Source organism: Sphaerodactylus townsendi, linkage group LG03 (genome assembly GCF_021028975.2).
Source record: "Sphaerodactylus townsendi isolate TG3544 linkage group LG03, MPM_Stown_v2.3, whole genome shotgun sequence".
In the NCBI taxonomy this organism is placed as follows: Eukaryota; Metazoa; Chordata; class Lepidosauria; order Squamata; family Sphaerodactylidae; genus Sphaerodactylus; species Sphaerodactylus townsendi.
The window spans coordinates 154,763,904-154,787,875 of NC_059427.1; the positions used below are offsets into that span (position 1 = coordinate 154,763,904).

The following is a 23,972-nucleotide window of genomic DNA, read 5'->3' on the forward strand; positions in this document are numbered from 1 at the left end:
TGGAGGCTGCTGTTGAATGTTCAGGCTCTGGTGTTCACTGGGAATTGGTGTAGTCTGTAACTGGGTTTGTAGGTGAGAGTTCATCTGGAATGCCCAATCTGTTCCAGATAGGCCCATTCGCTAGTCTAAATTTGTCTCTGACCTTTTAGTCCTGAGGTAACGTTTCAAGCTGGAGTGATTGATTGTCTTAGGAGGCCCTGATTAGGACAGAACAGTAAGTTCTGAAGCAGCAGGGGCTGACTATGAGAGGGACGGGAGACAGGAGACCTAGAGCCCTGAGCATTGATGAAGTGAGGAGGAGATTGTGGCTGGCGTCAATGCCAACTTCTACAGCAACTTGGAGCAACTTCCTTCATGTCTTAAGGGCAACTGGAAAGACACGTGGCTAGCTTAAATACGATGCACGCTATTGAATCTTGCTCATTTTCTTGTTTAAGTCGGTAAGCTGCTTCAAGTACATAGGGGAGGGGTGGAGATCAAGAGTAAAACAGTTAGTTTGAAGATGCCATGTTGTGGATGTTACAGGATGGATCGTCAGTCTCTCGGCTGGCTGGATTCCTGTGATAAGTATCTGAAGCCCAGGAGATCAAAAGGGTTGTGTGAGCATAGGGTGACTCAGCGAGGCACGCTTAAAAAGCCAGCCGGCCTGCCTTGCCGACATTTGCAGCCCTTTCGAGCATACAGCTGTGGCATCAGATTGGGGTGTGTGTGGATTTGAGAAATGAGAGTCTCAGAACTACATGCCTCTTGCATGACTATGTGGAGCGGAGTTGGAACGCTCTTGAGGACTTGGTCATTTGGCTGCTGTTGAGCACATTGCCTCAACCCCCCCCCCCCCATAAGCTTTTTCTTCCTTTTTTTTTGAAGAGGATGACATTAATGGATAAGTCGCTTCAGAAATAGGTTAGGAGTGTGTTGGAAGGGGAGAGGCTTAGAGATCTGTACGAGTGAGAAATGGTGGTGCTGGGTATTAATGGATCGCTTCAACCAGCAGTTGCTAAGCAGAGGCAGCAACTGGCCAGGTCTGGTTGGAGCGCACCCAGAGCCTATAAATTTATATGCCGCTTATGTTGGGAGATCTGGCTGATGACTGTTCTGGGAGAAAAGGCGCTGTCGTGGTCCTGTTCCCGCTCAGACCCTTCCCTCTTCTCCCCCCTCGTTCATATTACCTACCTTCCAGAGGCTCTGACAGCTTGCTTGCTAGGCAGCGGAAAGATACTTCGGAGGTGACCGATTTGTTGTAGCTTGCTCACACCTAGCGATGAATTTTGTGGCATCGTAGCCCTGTTATGCCATTCGAGAGCAAGGCCCCCTTCCTGCCCCCCCAAACAGGTGCAGACAGTTGGGGGGGGTTGTTTCCCCCCCTCCCCCCAGGGAAACCTTGCATTGTCATCTGTGCTGCTGATGTGACACGAGTCGGAGTAAGCCAGCATCTGTCTAGTACAGGCTAGTCATTGATCAGAGTAAGTTAATTTATTACTTTGGTATTAGCGAAAGGTTTTGGATTGACAGCCCTGGAGACTGAAGTCCTCTATTTATCCACAGGACAGGTACAGCAGCGGCAGTGCAAGCTACCCCCACACCGCCCCATCAATGTGCCTCAACTCTGACCTGGAGGGACCACCTCAAGAGGTGAGAGGGGAGTTCAGTCTCCATGGCCCATTCAATCCTTGGCCTCTTTGAGACTGCCAACAAGGGTGGCAAGACTGGTGGTGGCGGCTTGTGCTGTGAACTCCTGTTCGTTTGGGAACTGGATTAAGGCCACCAAACACTGCCTGGCAGGACAGTAAGCAGCCCTGCAGGTGGGAACTGCTTGGTCAATTCCAGCTTGGGGCTGCACTCCTCCCAGGGCCCTGGAAGTGAGAGACTCGTATCCCCCCCCCCCCCCCGCCTCACTTAGTGTTGAGCAAATCCCTGTAACAGTGACTGCCTCTCTGGGTTGTTTTGAGTAGAGTAATTCCCAGAACTGTCGAGTTTGGCTGCTGCACATCTCCCTATTCTTCCAAATGCGCTTCTGCCATTAAGTGTAATTAGCCAGCTCCTGGCTGTAGCTTGTCCATGGCATGTTTCTAGGAGTATGGAGTGAGGGGGGACTCAGCGGGATGGGGTAAACGGCCAGCCGGCTCCTCTTAGCTTTTAAAAGCAGTTGGAGGCATAGGAGGTCATTCAGTTTCCCCTCTGGGTCTGGCTTTGAGTATTCATGTAGGACAAGGAGGGCTTGTAGCACTGTCCAGTCCTCCACTACACAACAGATCTTCAACAACCAGCTACTAATACCAATCCTTTTTGTGGCGGGGACCAGCTTCCCTTCTCACACTGTACACCTAGCCAATTCAAGCAGCCCCTTAAGAGGACCTGTCTTCAGGCTTCCCACCAACAATTCTCCCCCCCTCAGCTCTCTGGCTTCCTGCCTAGTTGAAAATCTGTCTGTCACTGGGTGGCTGTCCGATGGTTTTTAATAGGACTGTTTTCCTCCTTTTTGTAGGCCTATACCATTCAAGGACAGTATGCCATTCCACAGCCAGATGTAAGTTTTGTTTACACTTCTTGTCTTGAAATCACCCCACTTCTCCCTTCAAAATTTCTCCACACTTTCTCGACAAGCAGTTTTAGAAGTCTGTTTTGATTTGAAACCGAAAAAAATCTGATCTAAAACAGATTCCACAAATTTTCAGTTATTTCTTTTATGTAGCCAATCTTGAGCTGTCCTCCTTTTTCTGCCGGCCCGTGACACACTTGCACAGCGAAGCTCGGTACACTTTTGCAAGGTCCGGTTTCGTGCTGCCCCGGCCACTAATTTGATGCGAAGCCCCCACCCCCCAAAAAAACAAAACAACAAAACTCCATGGTATACTGTCATTGTGGTTCTTGGTTCAGGGCACAGGGCCTCTGATGTAGTGTGCTTCACCGTGGTGGTGGAGGGGAGGCGCGCCTCAGGCCTCTGCTTTTGAGCTCCAAATGGGATGCTGGATGCATCGCGTAGTCTCTGCAGGAGTGGCTAGAAGGTGGTGGGGCTTTCCTGCGAGATGCCTTTTCCTTAATGCAATTTCTGCTTCCGACAAAGCCACTTAGCTAGCTGTTTTTCTACATGACACGCAAGGATGTTTGTCCTCCCTGTTTTCCTTTTACTAGTCCCTCCTGGTGTTGAGCTAGATGCAGGTACTTCCAGCTTCTTACGGAAGGGCGCCTAGGCGTCCGATCTCTGCTCCGTAGTATATTTAGAGCAGGGGACGGTGGGGCTGAAGTGAATGTAGGTCAGGAGTGAGGGGGGGAGAAGAGCTAGAAAATTGCACTTCAATACTGGGGAGAGCATCTGACTTCATTCTGGTCACTCCTCATGATATACCTCTCCCTTCCAAATGCTTGACAGAGTCCTGCATGGTGTAGTCCCAAGCACCACTGCAAACCAGTCTCTGTGTTACTTTGCCTTGTTTGTGCTTTGTCTCCTAGTGTTTTGTCACGGTTTCACTGCAGATGCCTTCTGTTGAGCCAGGGGACTTGGAGATGGGTGTTGGGGCCTGCTGGCACCCACAGGGCTTTCCTTCTATCTGCACCCATCTGTGCTCAGGGAAGCGCTTGCTCCTTAACCCAGTCTTTCTCCTCCTAAATCTCCTGCCCCCAACGGGCAGCGCCTCATGCTCAGCTTGCAGTGTCTTGTTTTTCTCCTTTTGAATTGTGTGCTGAACGAGTAGGCCTGCGAAATCCCTAACGTCGGCTTTTTTGTTTCCACTCTCTCCCCCTTTCTAGCTGACCAAGCTGCACCAGTTGGCAATGCAACAGTCACACTTTCCCATGTCTCATGGCAACACTGGATTCAGTGGTATGAAAATTCTTTCTTTCTCGTCTAAGCTAGCCGTCCCAAGAGGTACCACTTAGCCTTTAACACAGATATGGGCTTAAGCTCGGTTATCTCGCTTAGAAAAAGACAAAATCCACAGGTAAATTATCTCGGAGTGGGTGGACGTCAGTGCCCCTGGAAGCAAGACACCAGGTGACCAGGCAGGGCATGGTTTCTCCTTCTCTCCCAAGTCGCCCTTTCAACAGGTTTGCCAGTTACTGTTGCCTTGTGGCTGCCAGGATCGGGGCAGTTGTGCCAAAATTGTATGAACGTTTGTTTTTGCTTAAAGTCTGATAGGGGTTCAGCTAGGACCACCCGCACTTATTGTCCCTTGTATCTTGACAGGCGTTGAATCCAGCTCTCCAGATGAGAAAAGCTATTGGGGTAATGACTGAAACAAAAAACAAAAACCAAACAAAAACCAAACCTGCAGTTGCTGTATTGTGTGTTAATTCTGGGGGGAGATTTCTTTTCCCAGTCAGCAAGTTGTGCTAACCATAGAACAGTGTAAAGAACTTCACAACATAGTGAAGCAGTATAGGTACGACAGTTCAGACTTCCCACCCGTCAGAGAAGAATCCAGCTGGAATCTCCCTGTTGGAGAGCAGAATGTAATAGCGAAAGAATGAAGTGCCTTATCTTTCATTTTCTTAGGACAGCTGCTTGCTTGTGAAGGTCAGCCTTGTACATGTGTGTATGTCATGCATTCAGTTCCTAAACATCTGGGATGATGTGGTGTTGAAGTCAGGACCCTTTGTTTCACGGTTTTGTGGGTTAATCGAGAGAGTTCCTCTAACTGCTCTTGTGTTCTGAAGCAGCAAGGGCACTAATACACAAATAGAAAGCCAGAATGGAAACTTAAAAGTGTGTGTGTGTGGCTTTTTGGACGTTTGCCCTTGCTTTGTGGGAGTGTAAAGGATGTTGCTGGTTCTTTCATTCTTTGCGCCTGCGCACCGGTGCAGTCTCTCCCTGCCCCCATCCCCGTGCAGTAAATACCTGGCCTGTTGGTATCTGCTTTATAACCAGAGCCTGTAGCATTAAGGAAGAGGGGCCCTGGGCTTTTAACATCTTGCTCTTTCCCTGTTGGAAATCTCTTCAGGATAGCAGTAATTTCCTGCCTTGTCTGCTAGCCTGACTGCCCTGGCCCTCTGTTTTGTGCCCGTTGGCAAGACCTTGCGTTGAAATTGTTGGCCTTTTCTGTGTCTCAGCAGGTTTGGATGCGTCAGCTCAGACTACTTCTCACGAACTCACCATTCCAAATGATGTAAGTGTTTTGCTGCGGTGTACTGAGTTCTGGAAAGGGGTGTGGTACTGGACTAGTGCTGTGCCTTCAGCATCCTACTCTTCCATGCCTCTTCAAAAGCCATTGCAAAGAGCTGCCAGGTAGTTTGAGATGCTCTCACACCACTGGGATGTGAGGATCAGACTTGTGGCATAGAAACAGATTGCCTCTACTTCTCACACTAAACTTCTAGCTCTCTGGAAGGGCTCGAAAGTACTCTCGGTTAAGATGGACTGAGATGTGAACAGACAGCTTTGCCTCCTCATTTTTCTGATTTTAATATAAAAGTTGCACCATTGGAAGTTGGCATGGAGGCATTTTGTTTCAGGCTGTTAAAGGAACAATAAAGAAGCAAACTTGACATGGATTTGAGTAGCTAGATGGGTCTGAATGGAAAGAATAGTTCCCATTTAAAAAGGGCAGGGTACAAAAGCCCAGTTCTGTTGCCATATTTTCTTTCTTTCGCCTGCCCCTCTTCTTACAGGCTCAGAGTGGTTTCCAGCATAAAAACAACAATAAAATTCAAACAATGTGTCAATAAAAAGTATAGCAGTCTAATATGGTATCACCCAGATAGTAACTCAACAAGTTAAAAACAAACATTTCCCATGCTCCTTATTTTGTACAGCTCATGAAAGAAGGAACAAAATAGGAGGAGGGATGGGGGAGAGGGGAAGGAGGCCCTGCTTGATGGAATACCATTGTTGCTTCAACAATAGGTCTGGTGGAAGAGCTCTGATTCACTGGGCCTTTTCCTCTCCCCCTTTTCCCCTTAAAAAGCAACCCCACCCCCAGATTATACCCTTTTGCTACCAGATACTGTAAAGAGATTTTTGCAGCTATAAGGACTTGTGGGAGGCTCTGTCTTTTCACAGGTCTTCCATAGCTTTCCTTTTTGAACCCACAAGTGCATAAATATAATCAGGACTACACGCAGCCCTCAGACTGAGACTGCTGAGAACAATGGCTTGCCCTAGGAGAGGGCACTGCAGATAAGGGAACAATTGAGACTCGACACAATGGGCAACTGTCAAAAGAGGTTTGCAGCTTTGTATAGGATGACCTCAGACTGCTGCAGATGCTTGCAGAAGAGCTGATGAAATTAGGCAGGCTGGTTGGCCAATGCAGGGGTTCAGCAGGAACAATCTGCCTTCGAGGCCCCAGAGCTGACCCATGTAGTGCATCTCTGCTCTGCTTGGCAGCGTTTATTTATTTATTTGTTACACTTTTACCTTGCCAAATCTCCTAGAGGACTCTGGGTGGCTTACAATAAAATGAATAAAACAATATGATACAATAAATATACAAAAATATAAAACTTTAAAAACAAGTTACAATGAATAACATAGACCCTACTTAGGAACATAAAAATATAAAAGCAGATGTGCATATCGCAACCAGGTGGGGACATGAAAGACACTACTATGGAAAGGGATGCCTGGCCATCCCAGCAGAAAAGGTCTGGCGGAACAGCTCTGTTTTACAGGCCCTCTGGAACGGGGACAGACTCATCAAGACCCGGAGCGTTCCACGAGGCCGGGGCCATAAAAGCCCTGGCCCATGTCGTGGCCAGTCAAACATCCGTGGGGTCCGGGACCAGCAACAAATTCCCGCCCCCCCCTGCAGACCGGAGGGGTCTTTGAGGGCAATAAGGGGAGAGGCGGTCATGCAGACATGCTTCACTTCAGTCAGTGTCATAATGTCCCTATGCTTAAAACTAGTTTTGCCAAGGAGGACTTCCAGGTTCTGTTTTCCCTTGAGTGGTTTTATTAAGGCAGTCTGGTGGAACGGAGATGGGGAAGAGGTGGACCACAGAACCACTGGCCAACACTCCTAAGATACTGGAGTGCTGTGTGGTTTCTGGGCTGTATGGCCGTGTTCTAGCAGCATTCTCTCCTGACATTTCGCCTGCATCTGTGGCTGGCATCTTCAGAGGATCTCCTCTGAAGATGCCAGCCACAGATGCAGGCGAAATGTCAGGAGAGAATGCTGCTAGAACATGGCCATACAGCCCGGAATCCATACAGCACTCCAGTGATTCTGGCCGTGAAAGCCTTCGACAATACTAGATCATCTAGCATCTGTGACTTCTGGAGACTCTTGCAAAGAATGCTGGGGTACGCCACCATCCACTGATCCATGAGCAAGGGTGTGTACTCTGATTTACTTCACATGTGTATAAAGTGACAAATGCCTGATGATGGCAATTTAAATCATGTTGGTGCGCTCCAATGGTTTTAGTTAAAGATAAAGAACATAAGCTAAGTATGTTCTACTTAATCTGCCCCTGCAATCGAAAGCCATGAATTGAGTAACATGACAAATCTTTCTGTTGGATCTTGAAGTTCATCTGTTGCTCCTGCAACATAGGAGTCCTAACGAAACACTTTAGATTTTCTTAAATCTATAGTGGATGTGTAGAAGCTAGGGATTCTTAACTGGATCTAGCCAAACTTTCAGTTGACAGCTTACTTTTTTGCCATTGAGTCAGAGGTGATTTATGGCCACCCCATTGGGTTTTCAAGGCAAAATATGTCCACATATCCATTGCGTAGCATCCCTGTATTTTTTGGTGGTCTCCCGTCCAACTACTAGCCAGGGTCAGGGCTGAGAGTGTGTGACAGCCCAGGGTCACTTGGCAAGCTTCCATGGCACAAGTGGGAATTTGAACCTGGGCTTACCAGGTACTAATCTGACACCTTAAGCACTACAGCACACTTGCTCTATGATGCCTCAGCTAAGACTTAAGCGTACTGCAACTTTTTCCACAGCTAACTAGGAATCCATACCCTTTGGGGTAGAGCAGTTAAGAAATTGAATAAATAATAATATACTGCCTAACTAAGAATCCAGAGATTGCCTCCCCCGCCCCAATGTCCCAACAACAGACACCCTGTGAGGTAGGTGGGACTGAGAGCATTCGGAGAAAGCTGAGTAGCCCAAGGCCACGCACCAGGCTTCATGTGGAGGAATGGGGAACAGACCCAGTTATCCAGCTTAGAGTCACTACACCAGGGGTCCACAACCTGCGACTCGCCAGATGTTCATGAACTACAATCCCAGAGGCTGATGGGAATTGTAGTTCATGAACATCTGGAGAGCCACAGGTTGCAGACCCCTGCACTTCACCATGGTGGCTCTAGTGAGCTGTTGGGAAAAAAAACAATTCTAATTGAAATCTCTCTTCCATACAAGAGTTGTGAGGAACTTTGTTGATCCTCAGCAGAACACGCCAGAGCACAGACTGTGGCACAAAGGGTCCAGGCTAGGCTAACCGGGCAGGTGACCTTCTGGTACTCACACTGGCTGAAAGATGCCATTACATGGGTGCAAGCAGCAGCATGGAGGCATCGCAGGTGGGTCGGTGTTTACTGTAGAACTTCCTGTCTTTAGAGAAAACGGCAGTACAAAACAACAGGCGTACTTTTGGATCCTTGGGTTTCATTCTGACAAGTGGCCTTTTCTGTTTTCAGCTGATTGGCTGTATCATTGGGCGTCAGGGCGCCAAGATCAATGAGATCCGCCAGATGTCTGGGGCGCAGATCAAAATTGCCAATCCAGTGGAAGGCTCGACTGACAGGCAGGTCACCATAACTGGATCTGCAGCCAGCATTAGCCTGGCTCAATATCTAATTAATGTCAGGTAAGCCTCTTGGGACGGCATGCTGCTTGCTGATGCATGTTTGAATTGCATAACTGGGAAACATGAAGGAGCTCTGAAGCCAGAGTAACCTTTCCGATGCAAGGCGATGTAGCTGAGCTGAACTAGAGCCACCCTCTCAGGGCTACCCAACCATCCTCACACTTCTCCCTAGTGTAGAAATCATGGGTGGGACCTATGAAGAATCTACGTAACACCCCTCTCTGTGTTTTGGTAACGTAGGGTAGGAAGGTATTTCAGTCAGCGTATCAGGCTGATGAAAATGGGAAACACAGAACGTATGTATATACTTCTCCCTCTATAACTGGTAGCTTTCTGAGATTTTCCCACTAGATATCCCTGACTTGTAAAAAAAAATAATGCTGCTGCTTGAAAGTCTCGTGTACATTGAGGGGCGCTAAGCTAGACTTAATGCTAACCAAAGGCTTGCACAGAACTAAATAGCGAAATGAGCTGAAAAGCCAGGAAGGGATGGCATTGTCTGCCGCAAAGCCTGTCGCAGCGTCTGTTCTCCCATGTGCTCTCGCTAATGGCAGAGCTTTCAGCTGTGGGCTGCTGCCGTGCACTGCAGCAAAGCCGTGGCCGTTCTGTGGGCCTCGTTCTTGCACAAAGTCCGCTTGGCAAGTGGCCCTCTGCAGCACTTTGCCTTAGGAGAGCATCTGATCTGCTCAAATGTGAAAGCATCAGCTTAATGGAGAGCTCTGACTTCAATAATTAACAACCCAGGCCTGTGCAGCTGGCGCTGTGTGTCCTAGATTTCCTTCCCTGCTATCACTGCTGTCGCTAACAGTGTTTGTTGCAGAATGGCAGGCTAGTGATTTAGGCAAGGTAGTTTAGATTTGGGGCCCAGCATCAGACCCGCTGTTCACGTTTGCAGAGTTGGACTTCTCTGCTACCCTTTAGATTTGCCTCCGCGAGCCACTGTAACTCCCTACTAAAGATTGAGTGGATCATACCCACATAATTGACCAGATACACATGAGCAAGTGCTCTACTGAATTTGCAACTGCTAAAGCATCTCTGCGGCTTCCACAGTCTTATTCTCTAAAGCATTAAGGTAGCTTCCACACTCACCTGGGCATTTCAAGATGCCCAGGAAGGAGTTCTGTAGACTGAAAAGACCTCAGTGGTTACATGACTGAGTCAGAACTGGCACATAGGGGCTGGTGAAAGCAAGTGCTGCTTCAGTTTTTGTGTGTGGCATCTCTTAGATGCCTCAGAGCACCTGTCTGTCATACTGTGGTTTAGGTGGAAAGCAGGTCTTAAGGCTCACAACCAGCTTTGTAACCTGTGCTACTTTACTGGCATTTCAGCAGAATGGCAGTCATCTGGTGCTTGCCATCTTGAAGTGTTTTAGAAATCTTCCAGTTCAATCCTGGGTAGAGCTATTCCAGTCTGAGCTCAGACTGGGCTTAGGTTTAGAGTAACTGCATTGATTAGCACTGTCAAAAGCTTAGTTACTAAAGGCAGACCTTCGCTGAAAGCAAAGCTTTGCAGATAAATCTACTGAAAGGGAATCCCATGAACAAAAAAATGAGGGACATCCTTTTTGTACCAGAAGTTGCATGTCGAATGAAAATATGTGGCTCCTCCTGCCTTCTGTAGAAATAGGCTGCCTCTGTGAACTTTGCTGTCATAGTACCCTTGAAAAGCTGAGGACGGCCATAGCACGTCCAGAGCACACAATTGGACTTGGGATCCTGGAGGCCTGCCCTTGTTCTAAAAATAGCAAACGACGTCTCCCCCTGGGTGTCAGGTTGGCTTATTCTAACCAGTGACGTTGCAGCATTCTGATATTCGGTTTCACACAACTAGTTTGTTTTTTAATGCCCCCTAGCTTGATTTTTTAAAAATGGCTTCCTCTACTATGCAGTGACTTCTGTATTGCCAGGGTGGGAGAAAAAGATCGTGTTAAAACTGTGTTTGTCCCATTAAGACTTTCCCACTGGTTATGGTACCTTCTGTGGCACACTGTTAAGAATAGTTTCCTACTTAAGTGCATGCTTGGAAATCAGTTGCATAGGATGTGGGGGGGGGGGGAGGCGGGAAGGTTGAGAATCTACTTGTATAGAATTGAGAGGATTTCACCTGCCCAAATACATTGTTTCATCCCCACCCCTTTTTGCTGTGGCTACAACAGAGAACTTATCATTCAAAGCAGCCACCTTGTTGCTTCCTTTCTAAAGTTAGTGAAATAAATGCTGGAATTTGTTCCTAGCGTGTTGGGGGGTCAGGGTGGGCTTTATTGGCCAGTGGACCTTGGTACACCTGGAGAATGTTGAGATTCCCTTGCAGCTAGCTTTCTCTCCTCTCCGCCCCACCCTTCTTCTGGCTATGCTGTTTCCAGCCCTCCTCCCCCAGGTTAGGTTCATGCGATATAAGCTGTTTTTGTGTCCTGTGCTGCTTGCTTTTTTTTTCTTTCCGTGGCGTACCTACCCACCCACCCGTATTTTTGTTCCTTTTTTCCTCTGTTACAGTTTAGAAAGCGCTAAACCCTCCTCCCAGGCAGCCTCCGTCACGATCCCCGACCACCTCAGCATCAACCTCTCTCAACCCTCCACCCCTTCTTCTTCTTCCTCCTCCACCACCACCCCCTCGCTTGCGACAGCGGGGGTCTCCGACGCACCCTCCAGCCTCCCCAACCCTCTTCCGACCGCCCCCTGTGTCTCCAGTCTGCTTGGCATGAAACCCGTCCCTCTCCTGGCTCTAAATGTTGTGTCTGCTGCTAAGGGTGCCTCCACCACCTCAGCTGTGCCATGTGTTACTAACAAACTGAAAACGGAAAAACAGAGATTCTCTCCCTACTGAGTGTCTGCTTGTGGCCTTAGAGGAACAGCAGATTGTTGGCAGCCAATGGGGATCCCGTAGAGGAGACTCGGAAGAGATCTTTTTTTAAAAAAACAAACAAACTTCAAAACGAAAGTGAGCTTGTGATTCCTTTAGGATGGAGTTTCTTTTCGCCGGTGACCTCCGCTGGGTCAAAGACAATTGAGCCGAGTGTATTAACTAGTTTTTGGAGTCCAGTAGTGCTCTTGATTATGTAGCTTATAGTCGTTGCTTTTTAGTAGTTTAGTTTGCATTGTTACATGGAACAGGGCGGGTGGGTAGAGGGAGGTGGGCGGGGCAGGGGAAACGCTAGGGTCTGCTGACAAAATACTCGCAATTTCTTAGTTGAAGCTGTGTAAAGAGGCTACTTTGGCCAAACCTGTTTCAATGTCTGTCCTTGTAATAAAGCTGTCATTGATGAGAACGTGCACAGATGTGCCTGAATTGGGACCGAATTATAACCACAAACTGACTGAATTGTCACACAGCACCCCCAGGGTAAAGTTGCCCCATTACCTTTTTTTTTAAATAAACTGTCCTGGAAGATGATTAAGTACACAAGCTTGACTCTCTTGAAAGTATTCCTAAAACACACAGTTGTGACGATGTGAACTCTTGTCTTTTCTTAAGGCCTTGCGTTTTGAGATGTACTAGAAGCCACTCTTTTAGAATGACCGTCAAAAGCCCTGCTTGTACACACACTGCGGATTGCCCTTGCAAGTGTTCACCCATTTATCTTAATATAGTTCAGCTGCTTTACTGGTAGGACCTTGTTGTGTCACCCGTACACGCAACCTTCTCTTTAATACTGGCAGTTCTTTGGAAAGGCATTCTCCACACACGGGTCTTCATGAGCCATTACAATGGAGCGCTCATGGTGCCTCTTTTGCACACCACAGTCAGGAGCTGTAACCATGCAGGGGCTGCCTTCCAGCAGAGCAAGAAGTTTAGTATCTCAGAGTTGTAGTTTAAAAGCTTCTGCCTGTCTGGAGGCAAAATTGGCCTCTGGTTGTTACAGGTACTCTTTGAGGCATACACCCTTTTTGAGAGAAAGGGGTGATCTGTTGGGGGCTGGACAGTTGGCTTGTCCCAGTCATTCTTGGCTTTTCAAGCCAGCCATCTGCCTTTCTCCTCCATTTAAGGGCTCCTGTGAAGAGAAAAAGCGAAGCAGAAAACCCGGCAGATGGAGGAACTGTATCTGAATAGCCCCTTCATTTTTAGCCTGGGGTTGTTAACATGGGTACTGGAGGTGCTTAACTGCTTGCGCAGTCACTGTCCGATGCTTACAGACTTTCACATACTTTTAAAGCAGCTAAGTAACACATACAGCACTCGGAACTGTTAAGATTTGTGTGTTTATCCTTTTGTATTAAAAAAAAGTTGCTAGCAGACATAGTGACTTGACTCACTAGTTATTGGAATTATACAATGCCGTACTGCATTCAGGAAGATGGAGGGGCTGACTTGATCCTGTTGTGTGTGTGCGGGGAGAGGGGAATCCATCAATTGGGTTGACTTGTGCAGTTGTGTCAAACCCTTTTTTCCTTGAGTAGCAGAAGTCTTTCTTTTTTAATACTTGTTTCTGCAGTTTGACTTTCACAATTGTAACTTTTTTAAAGAAAACTGTTCTGCTCTGTAGTGTAATCACATTAAGTAAAAATTGTCCACTCTTAACCGAGTGTTTGGGCTGGCCGTCTGTTTCATAGTGTCATGGGGAGGCTGATTTCACGAAGTATAACTTTCAACTTGCAAGTTGTTTGTGTGTTCAAAACGGTTCAACTAGTACTCTACCATTAGTAAAAGGTAGTGATCATCTGAAGTTTAGTGGAAGAGGAGATTGGAGTTTCCATCTGCCCCTGTTTTTACTGTTTCACTGGCCTCAAGATGGGCCTGAATTTAAATCTTGAATATGTTGAAGTAGAAAAGAGTATTTTGCTATCCGATTTAATTAAGAGAGGAATAGTGGCATGAATTCAGCCATTGCATCCCTTAGAGACCTGCTGTGTACTATCGTGCGCTCTGTGTGAAGAGCTGAATCTCTGAGACAGTTGCTTAAAATAGTAGCTCAAGTTAATGCAGAAAAGATCCAACTTCCAACATTGAGGGTGTGTTCACAGAATCAACCTTTTAGGAGAGTTGAGTGAAAGTCTCCCGCGAACATTAACTGGGTTCTGCAGCTTGCCTTTTCTCAACATGTATCTCCTGTAGGGGCACTGATGAGGGGGTTCCATAGGCTGGGTAGAAGGGTTCAGGACAGTGGGAATCCCCTTTTGGAATAGGCAAGTGGAGTTTAGTGTCTTGCTTTGAGCCCACAAGTAAACTAGGTGTGACCTGCAGACATGAATCAATTTGGTATTTTGTGCTGCCAGTAAAACGTACGTTAAAAGTCTGATTATTCTTGCACTTTAAAGACCCTTGCCTTTTTCTGCAAACTGCCCTGTTCTGTGACGCTGTGGGAATCAGCCCTTGCCTGTCATCTTATCACAGATAACACGCTGAGGTTTGCTGTGCAGCACTGTTAATGAGATTGCAGAGTGAAGCTGTTTCTGCCAACACTGCTTTGCAAAGTTGTTGCCCCCCCTTCCCACCTGTTTCTTCTAAGAGGGAGTGGGTGTCAGAATTCCCATGGATTTGGCTCTCCTGCCCAAAGCAAGCTGTTGTTTAATGCCGAGCCCAGTACCTGGTATGGAGAGTGGTATGGCTTTCATTATAAAAGGGGTAGGGGTAGGGTGGAGGTCCTCAGCTGTGACTATATACAGCTTTTGCTAAAATTTTTCCCCTTTAGAGATGAATGTGGGAGTATGACGTGTTCGCTTTTGTGCCCTGCCATTTCTGGCAGAAACAGTGAACAAGGCTGCCAAACTCTGCATCACAGCAAAGGGCTTAACCTCGACTAGCTGTTCAGTTAGTGTGATCTGTCGGAAATGGGGGTAGCGTCAAATCTTACCATCCCCGACCTTGATCCATTTGTTTTAGTTTCCCTGTCGATCCTTCAAAACACAACCGGCCAGGGAGAACATTTAAATGACAGCCCCCAGTGTTGGCTGTGCACTGGGTCCTGGTGGAACGCACCATCTTCCTTTCTGGTGTGGGTTCATGTGGGCCAGTACACTGTGGCTGGTTTACCTGAATGTTCTTCCTAGTGTATGGCAGGTGCAGATGAATAAGGGGCTCATACACTTGCTGTCTAAAGATTTCCCCTTGTTAGTCTTGGACCAGAAAAGGTAAGTAACGTCAACTTGGCTGCACCTCTAGGTTGTTGTGGAAGGACACCAGTGTGGTGTAGACATCAGGCCTACATCGGCATCTGGAAAGCAGTGCTGATGGAATTTTTCAAAGCAAACTCTTCTCTCTTACCTCCTGCTATTAAGCAGTAATGGAATAAATGGTGATTTTCATGAGAGATGTCAGTGGTAGAGCAAAGTGGAGATCCTTAGTTTGGCCATCAAACTTAGGTCTTCATTAAAAGCAAACTCTTGTATTCATAGTAGTTTTTGTTTAGGATATAGTAACCTTTGGGGCAGGGCAGGCTCCCCAGTAAAATTAGAAACCAAACACAGTCAGTTCTAATCTTGGGATCTTCACGTGATCAACCCAGAAAAGCAAGGGAAGTTGCAGCATTGGAGAGTGAGAACATTCCTAACCTGTGAACTGAACCAATCTTGGCTTCTTTTCAGTAGCTAGATGCTGGGAAACCCTGCTCTAGCTCTGTCGCTGGCTGAACCTCAAATGTAGAATCTTAAAACCGTTTCCTTCCACTGAGTGGCCTCTTCCGTGGACCAGACATTTGAATTTGTTCTGGTAAGGATAAAGGTTACTGAATCATCATCTGCCAAAGAAGACTTAAAGCAGTGGTTCTCAACCTGGAGGTCGAATGACCCTTTCACAGGGGTTGCCTAAAACTCTCTGTATCAGTGTTCTCCATCTGTAAAATGGACACATGTTAGGGTTGGGGGTCACAACATGTATTAAAGGGTCGCGGCATTAGGAAGGTTGAGAACCACTAACTTAAAGGGTGGCGGAACAGTGTGTGACCGCCTCTAGTGTGTTGATTTTTTAGGTCACTTGAAGCTAGTGCAGCCACACTTCACTTGAGGGAAGGTGGTCTGCACAGGGCAACTGAAGCTATTGCTGCAAGTCCGGTGGAGACTAATCTTTCCTCCTGGGCATTGAAACGACAGTGGGAATCCAAGATCCAATTCTTGCAGCTGCCTTCTACATTCCTTGGCATGAAATGGGCAGCGGAGGAGGTGCTGGCAGGCATTTCTCCTTAGGAAGAGGTATTCACGCGGTGCCCAGCAAGAGAGGATGCAACCACACTAAATCGTAGACTGTATTTTTTTTAAAAAATGCTCTTATTACAGCTGGGAGGATTGAATCTCATTGAATCGCATCTGTGACTGACAAGCAGCCTGCGTTGTTAAAAGGCCTTTAACCTTTTGTTCTCCTTGTAGGCTTTCTTCGGAGACTGGTGGAATGGGAAGCAGCTAGGACAATGCAACCGCCTCACTCATTTCCCGTTTCTGCCGTTCATCCCCATGATCCATCTGTGTAGTTTCTGAGCAGTCAGCGATTCCAGGTTTTAACTAGTTTGTAAATTTTCAGTTCTACATGCTTTACCCATCCACTCATGATTTTTTTTAATCGCAACATTTTAATTCCTTTTCTCTGTTCAGCTGTTAAAATGCTGATTCATATTTTAGTTTATAAGCTTCTACCCCCCACCCCCCACCCCCTTCCCTTTCCTCCCCCTTCTTGGCTCATGAAGTTTTTCTGTTATGTCATGAAATGTAAGAGTGGAATTAATACATTTCAGTTTAGTTCTGTAATGTCAGGAATTTTTTCAAAAAAATAAAAAGATGGACTGGAGCTTTTTCCTTGTGAATAGAAATGTGGCATTTTTGAGTCTTTATCATCAACTTTTGCTTGTTTGACTGCTTAAATCTTCAAATGGTTTTAAAACTGTGGTTCTCAGGGGTGGGAATAAAGGCAAAACGAATGCAGGACCCCTTCCCAATCGAGAGATTCTGTGCAAACTTTTATACCAGGAGTCCCCAACCATTTTGAGCCTGTGCAGTGATGGAGCTACAAAATGGCTGCCAACCACATAACGTCAGGGAGTGGTCCAGTAACTCCTCAACACTTAAGGCAGAAACTCTGATTGACAGGATACCTTTTAATCTGCACAGCCAATCAGAAGCCTTGCTGGGCAGAATTCCCATCTGGCCCTGTCTGCTTTCTAAAAGCACTTGGTGGGTACTAGAAAAGATGTTGGAGACCCTGTGCAGATCTTAGAGGTGCCTTGGTAGGATCTAGGCTTCTGTTCCACATAGCAAATGTTGCCCTTGGTGTGTTGAAGGAGAAGGTGACATTTGGAGGGTTCCCCCCCCCCCTTTTTTTTTCTTTCATTCCCAGTTGCAGGAGTTTTGTTGCAATGCCTTTTGAGGGCTTTGCGCAGGCACTTCACATTCAGGGTGTAATTTCTGCAGTTTATACCCCAAGAAGATCAAGCCAAACTAAAGTCACGTTAAGCATGCATCTTTGCTATGTATCCTTCCACTTCTGAAGTACTTGGTGATTCTTGGTTCTGAACAAATTACCTCCTACAACAGCAGATTTGCTCTTTGGGGTGAGAACCTCTTCAGTGGAAGTTTAGAAAACCTCTCTGCTCCTATCCTGTGACCTGCTTTTTGGGGGCGGGGTGTCACATCTACACCTCAAAGAGTTTGTGACACTGCTAGCCTGCACCTTCCACATGAGAATATGCATCATGACGCAATAGAACATTAGTTGGAATAATGCCCTGCCCCACTTGTACACATAGCCACCTTCTGGATTGGGCTAAAAAAAAAAATCCACCCCCAATTTCTTGAAAGTAGGGTGGGAGATCACTGTGCCTTATTTTCTGAAGAGGGCCTGGCCCCAATGTTAGAAAGGACTTCGCACAGCCATTCTTTCCAGAAAACCTGGTGAGTAGAAAGGGAGTTCTGTGGGACAGAGGTAGGTAATGACAATTGATGAGCTAATCTGGTCTGGTTGGATCTTTGAGGCGTTGAGTGAAGGATAGCACGCTTCAGCAGATCCCATGAGGAAGGAAAGAGAAGAGACTCAGCTGCAGGAAGAGGATTACACACACAGCGCTGGTGTGCTCTCCAAGGTCTCCTGCTTACAGGTGAGCCTGGCTGTTCCTCGCCATATCTGTCAGGTGCAGCAGAGTGGACGACAGCCAAACCAAAAAGATCCAGCATTGAGTTTCTGTGCGGGGGGGTTGAGGATTTACAGCTGCTGCTACAACCCTCACACACTTAAGAGCGGCATTACGTCATAAGTGTGACTGCTATGTTACAAGTGCCAGCTTATTGATTTGCATTTTCCTTGAGGGAAATCTAGAACCTCTTAATCTGGAAGGGAATAAAGCTGCAATATCCTGCGCTCTTATGAGTATAAACTCTGTTCATATGCTGCTTTGAGGAAGGTTTTAAAGCTTGCAGGTGCCAGAAAAATGTCATGCAAAGGCAAGTGTAACTTTGGAAAACAAGACTTCCTGGAATTGGCTGTATCATGCAAATGTGTATGCCTTCTCTTATCTAGCAGTTCCTATATATTACCTTACAATCACTCTAGCACTGTGGTGGCGAACCTATGGCACTCCAGATGTTCATGGACTACAATTCCCATCAGCCCCTGCCAGCATGGCCACTGCTCTAGCAGATGGGGCTAAGAGTAGCTTGCTGAAGTCACCTTGGTTGAAGGCAGAGGTGAGACTCAAACAGGTTTCAGAGGCTAGTTTTAGTCACTATGCTGTATCAGGTGTATTTCGCATCTCCCCTAGTTGCAAAGATGTTGCTGTGAATCACCCACACATTTTGAAGCCGATCATCTACTCTAACATGGCCGGGCATCTTTGCATTCATAATAAAAAAATAATCTGAATCCAGTGTCAAAAATCACATGGGAGTTCTGTAATGCTGGGGAGTCTCTGCATATGCACCGAGCTAGCTACCCACTGCTTTAAAAAAAACATATCAAGTACAGAGTTGCTGGACCTACTTTTAATTCATCAGTGTCGTGTGTTTGTGGAAGAGTATGTGGAACCTGCTTTTTGTCTGTCTGGTGCTGCTTGCTTGTAAGGTGAGAGCCATTTCCAATGCTAGGACTCCACCAGGAAGTCGTGACAATAAGCAGTGGTAAGCCTAAGAAGAAGAGGAGTTTGGATTTATACCCCCTCCCCTTTTCTCTCTTGTAAGGAGTCTCAAAGGGGCTTACAATCTCCCCCCCCCCCCAACAAACACCCTGTGAGGTGTGGGGGCGGGGGGGGGGGGCTAAGAGAGCTCCAAAGAGCTGTGACGTGCCCAAGGTCATCCAGCTGGCGTGTGTTGGCGTGCATAGTCTAATCTAGTACCCCAGATAAGCTGCCACAGCTCAAGTGGCAGAGTGGGGAATCAAACCCAGATTATAGGGCACCTGCTCTTAACCACTATACCACTGCTGCTCCTCCTAAGCTGAATAAGGCATGGTGGATATTGGAACATACCAACAAACATCTTTCCTCATGTATCTGTGTTTTGCATATTATTACGTGCTCTCAATCTTGATAGATTAATACTTGTGTGTTCATGCCATCATGTCACATCTGATTTGGGGTGACCTGGTAGGGTTGTCAAAGCAAGACATGCTGAGATGAGTTCTGAGAGAACTGTAACTGGCCCAAGGTCTTCATGTGGAAGGCTAAGGAATCAAGCCTGTTTCTCCAGATTAGCAACCCATAAGGCAGGGCTATGTGGGAAGGGGGTGAGCTCCTCCTCACTGGCAGTCTTTAAGTAGCAGCTGGACAAACACTTGTCAGGGATGCTCTAGGTGGATCCTGCATTGAGCAGGGGGTTGGACTAGATTAGGGGTTGGCAACCTTTCACACCCAAAGAGCCATTTGGACCTGTTTTCCACGGAAAAGAAAACACTTGGAGCCACAAATACTTTTTGACATTTAAAATGAAGATAACACTCTATACAGCAGTGGGATCCAAAAATTTTAATAACAGGTTCTGATGGTGGTGGGATTCAAACAGTGGCGCCGCCGCACAAACGAACCTCCAGTCCCTATAGGAAAGGGAGGTTGCTTTAGTAAACCCTATCTGGGCACTCAGAAAAGATTAGTAACCACTTTTAGAGAAGTGGTGAGAACCGGCTGGATCCCACCTATTTTTACCTTTTTGCTTTGTATAAACAGTTATAGTGTGTTGCTTATGAAATCCATGAAGTGCTATTAAGCAGGCAGGAGAGTTTTGTTCCTCCAGGTGGTTGGTAACCCTAAAAAGGGGCACTCACAATGGGAAAACCCACAGCCTGCAACCTGACATGCTGTGGTTGGCAACCTCCAGGTAGGGCCTGGGGACCACCTGGAATTGCAACTCATCAGACTATAGAACCCGTTACCCTGAAGATCAGGATCCAGGAAAAAAAAAGAGGTCTGATTTGAAGAGTGGATTCTATGTTGTTATACCCCGCTGATGCTCTTCTCCTCCCTAGACTCCACCCTTAAATCTCCAGGAATTTCCCGGCCTGGACTTGGCAACCCTAGGTGCAGCCCATCCTCCTATCCCCTGCTCCCCTGCACGTGTGAACGCTTGACCCTGCCTTCTGTGGCTTCTCCCCTGCATGCTCACCTGCCAGGACTCACGGGTGATCTTGGTCTCCTGCAAGCAGACCACATCTGCGTCCAACACCTCCAAGAGCCGCTGCAGTCCCGCAGGCCCCGGTCCGGCGGAGCCCGTTCACATTCCAGCTCACCAGCTTCATCCCCGCCAGGAGGGAAGGTGGCGAAAATGTCACTTCCGCCCACCCAAACCCTCTCTGCGCAAAGAGATCAAATAACAAGAGTTCCACAGCTCAAGTGGCAGAGCAGGGAATCAAACCCGGTTCTCCAGATTAGAGTGCACCTGCTCTTAACCACTACACCACGCTAGTTCTAGGGACCCGATTCCAATTGTTGAAATGACTTCACCCCCACTTTTCCGTTTCCCCCAGCACACACGATCCCGCCCATTGGAACTATGAGCAAAGGAAGCACGTACCGGCGTTCAATACAAAATGGTCTTTAATTGAAATCTGCAGTGCCATGACTTAATCTAGCAATGTTATTACCATACAGACATGATCTATCTTACAAGGCTGGATGTTAAAACAAGTGAAGAGGATGCACAGATCCAAAGTGGTAGGAAGTATGGCTTCACCTAAGGGACTGAGAACTTGCCTTCCACAGGAAGAATGACAAACTGAGCTGGGGGTGGGTGGGTCGTGCGTCAGGCTCACTGGGCAGCGCAGCCCTTTCGAAGGAGGCACGGTCCTGTGAGAACGTGACCGTGCGGAGAAGGTAATGGCTACAGCCAGCCAGAGGCCTGGAGTGAGATGCTGAAAGGTACGGCAAAGAGGCCCAAATAGACTCAAGGTTCGTGTTAGCAGATGGGCTTAAGCTGATCCTCACAGCCAGGTTCTAAATGCAGGAGATGGGCAATTCTCGGTCCCAATGTGTGTTTCGAGCGCTATGCAAAGCACAGAGATGTTGATTGTTTGACTGATAGTTTGGTTGGGCCAACGAGATGATGTGGTTTTTTAAAAAAATTAGATTTCCTTAACTTTGGCTTGTCTCATGGAGCGATAGGAAAGTACATTGTACCAGATGTTCATGGACTACAAATCCCATCAGCCCCTGCCAGCATGTAGTCTATTGCCTCCCTGAACAACAGCAATGGTCCAAACTCTTCCTGGACTTTTATGACCTCCTTGAACGACGGGCATGCACACAAACAACCTTGTAATTCACTTCTGTGCATGTTAGGGCTGCATAGATACAATCATAGATTGGCTTTCTTACACTGGTGTGTGTGTGTGTGTGTGTCTTTTTCCCCCCTAGAAGTGTTCCATTGCTTCACCAGTTTCTAACATGACTCACAACTATACTATGTGCCATTAAAGGTTGAATTGAATTGACTCATAACTATACAGGACTTGTAGTGTGAGGGAAGTTTTGTTTTGTTGTATGAAGAAGAAGAAGAGTTTGGATTTATATCCCCCCTTTCTCTCCTGTGACTAGGCCAAGGTCACCCAACCGGCTTGTGTGGGAGTGCACAGGCTAATCTGAATTCCCCAGGTCAGCCTCCACAGCTCAAGCAGCAGAGCGGGGAATCAAACCCGGATCCTCCAGATTAGAATGCTCCTGCTCTTAACCACTATGCCACTGCTATTGCCCTACAGCTGGCTATAAATTCTAGTGCAAGGGGGGGAAATCCCAAGTTTCTTTTTTTTTTTAAGGGCTGATTTCACTGCATTAAGAATCACCAAACGTAAATGCAAGTGTGTGGCTCTTGACCCAGTCAAAAGGTTTTATCATGTTTTGGGGCATGAGCTGCAGTGTTTTATTTATTTATTTATTAGATTTATAGGCCGCCTCATCCCTGAAGGGATGCTTCACTTGAATGCCTCACTGCTTAGAGCTTAAGAATTGTCGTGGCTGGACTTGGAAGTAAAATGGCTCCCAAAGAAGTCATGCTCAATTGAGCCTAAGGAGCTTTTTAAAAAATTACTTTGTTTATACCCCCCTTTTCTCCCAGTAAGGGCCCAAGCATTCTCCTGGCCTCCATTTTGTCCACATCTCAATTATTCTGTGATGTAGATCTGAATGTGTGTGACCGCCGAAGGTCACCTTGCACGTTTCCATGGCAGACTAGAGATTTGAACCTGGGTCCCTCGGATTCTAGCCTGACACTCTTAACCACTGCACCATGCACTACATAGGCACTAGGACCCAGTTGGAGCATTCAACAACAAAGAAGGTCCGGCATGCTTTGTTCTTTGGCTGAGGAACACATAATCTGCTTACTTCTTTATGTGAAACAGAGTAATAATTTATTCTTTTGGGAGTACTAACCAAGAGGGAAGGACGGGGAATTAATTAAGGAAAGACATTTATCTGTCGATTGTTTTTCTTGCATTTTAATGCATTTTGCATTTTAAAACCACTGTTATCTTGCCATAGGTTTTTCAGGATGTGGAGAGCCATACATTAAATGAAAATCAGACATGTGATTCTGAGGAACTTGAATGCATTTTTGCCAAGTTGCCCACTGACACACATGGGGATATGTGAGATATCTCCTCTTTTGCCTTCCTGCAAAACCTTCCTTTCAATGCAGGAACGAGTTACAGAGGGTAAGAACGAGGAAGGTCATGGGCATCTCCATTTGTCCTGCCTGAAGCAGTGTGGGGCACAGTATTCTTCTCTCGTCTGTAGCTGTCACGTTGACTGCAGGTGCTCTTCAGAACACTGCTAAATGCTAACCCCCTGAAAAGGGCCAGCGACTTGTGGATGGTTTTGCTTCAGCTGGTGCATCTACTGTAGAGCTGGTGGCTTTGATGCTCTTCCTACCTGCTGTTGGAATGAACGGGGGTGGGGTCGGGTTTGGCAGGAGACCTTATCACCCATCTGTTCAAATGGCCTGTAAGTGAGCCCAGGCCTGGAAGACAGGATGATTTCACCAAGTCCTACCGATAGCTGGAGGGAGGAAGGGTTTGAACCGAAGAAGCACAGTGCCCTGCCTGCAAAATGTGCTGTAGTTAGGTGAACACGTAACGCAGCTCAATGCACCTATTAACCTAGTTGGAACTCCCTGGTCATAAAAACTGGGACCGGCAAATTATTTGTGCCCCGTATTGTCGAAGGCTTTCACGGTCGGAATCACTTGTGTGCTGTGTGGTTTCCGGGCTGTATGGCCGTGTTCTAGCAGCATTCTCTCCTGACGTTTCGCCTGCATCTGTGGCTGGCATCTTCAGAGGATTGTGCCCCCTTTCCTGTACTGCCCTGGTTTTTTTCCCTTTTGAATTCGGAAAATGTAAATATCTCAACCCGCTGAAGAGCGCAATATCTTTTTTTGTCTGTGGGAAAAGCAGCTACCCTAGAGATACCTGGAATTGGTGCAGGCTTGGCAGAGGTCCGTGAGACCTGGTGTTTTGATCGTGATGTATCAGTGCATGCTAAAACACAGGCTCTGCAAAGCCTGCATTTTACTGGCTTTTACATCTACTGAATAATGCGCCTTCAATCCACTTCAATGCACTTTGTATCTGGATTTTACTGTCTGAAGGGGCAAAACCCCATTTGCCGTGCACACTGAAAGTGGATTGTTCGGCAGGTGCGAAAACGGTGAGTGAAGAAACTATCACACTGTTCTGAGAAGACAGCAGTTTGAGTGCTGGAGGGGATGCTAGCCACCCAACAGCACATGAATGTTCTGAAAGGAATCAGCACCACAGTCTCTCTGTTGTCTGTCTGTGCAGTGCATATCACAGCTACGAGTTGGGATACCACAATG

The 23,972-nt window shown here is 47.0% G+C and overlaps 1 protein-coding gene across 21 annotated transcripts in view; it reads left to right on the plus strand.

Moving 5' to 3' along the window:
* PCBP2 (poly(rC) binding protein 2) overlaps window positions 1–16,498 on the plus strand; it is a 28,469-nt gene extending 11,971 nt beyond the window's left edge. The window contains exons 9-15 of one of the 21 annotated variants that reach the window (XM_048491200.1): window positions 1,546–1,632; window positions 2,486–2,527; window positions 3,748–3,820; window positions 4,184–4,222; window positions 5,047–5,102; window positions 8,594–8,763; window positions 11,259–13,281. In XM_048491200.1, coding sequence (XP_048347157.1) covers window positions 1,546–1,632; window positions 2,486–2,527; window positions 3,748–3,820; window positions 4,184–4,222; window positions 5,047–5,102; window positions 8,594–8,763; window positions 11,259–11,589 — 798 coding nt within the window. In that variant the 3' untranslated portion in view covers window positions 11,590–13,281. Of the gene's footprint in view, window positions 1–1,545; window positions 1,633–2,485; window positions 2,528–3,747; window positions 3,821–4,183; window positions 4,223–5,046; window positions 5,103–8,593; window positions 8,764–11,258; window positions 13,282–16,061 lie in introns of those variants that run through there. The other 20 variants (XM_048491201.1, XM_048491216.1, XM_048491217.1 and 17 more) reach the window with 20 other exon arrangements.
* The last annotated feature ends 7,474 nt before the right edge of the window (window positions 16,499–23,972 follow it).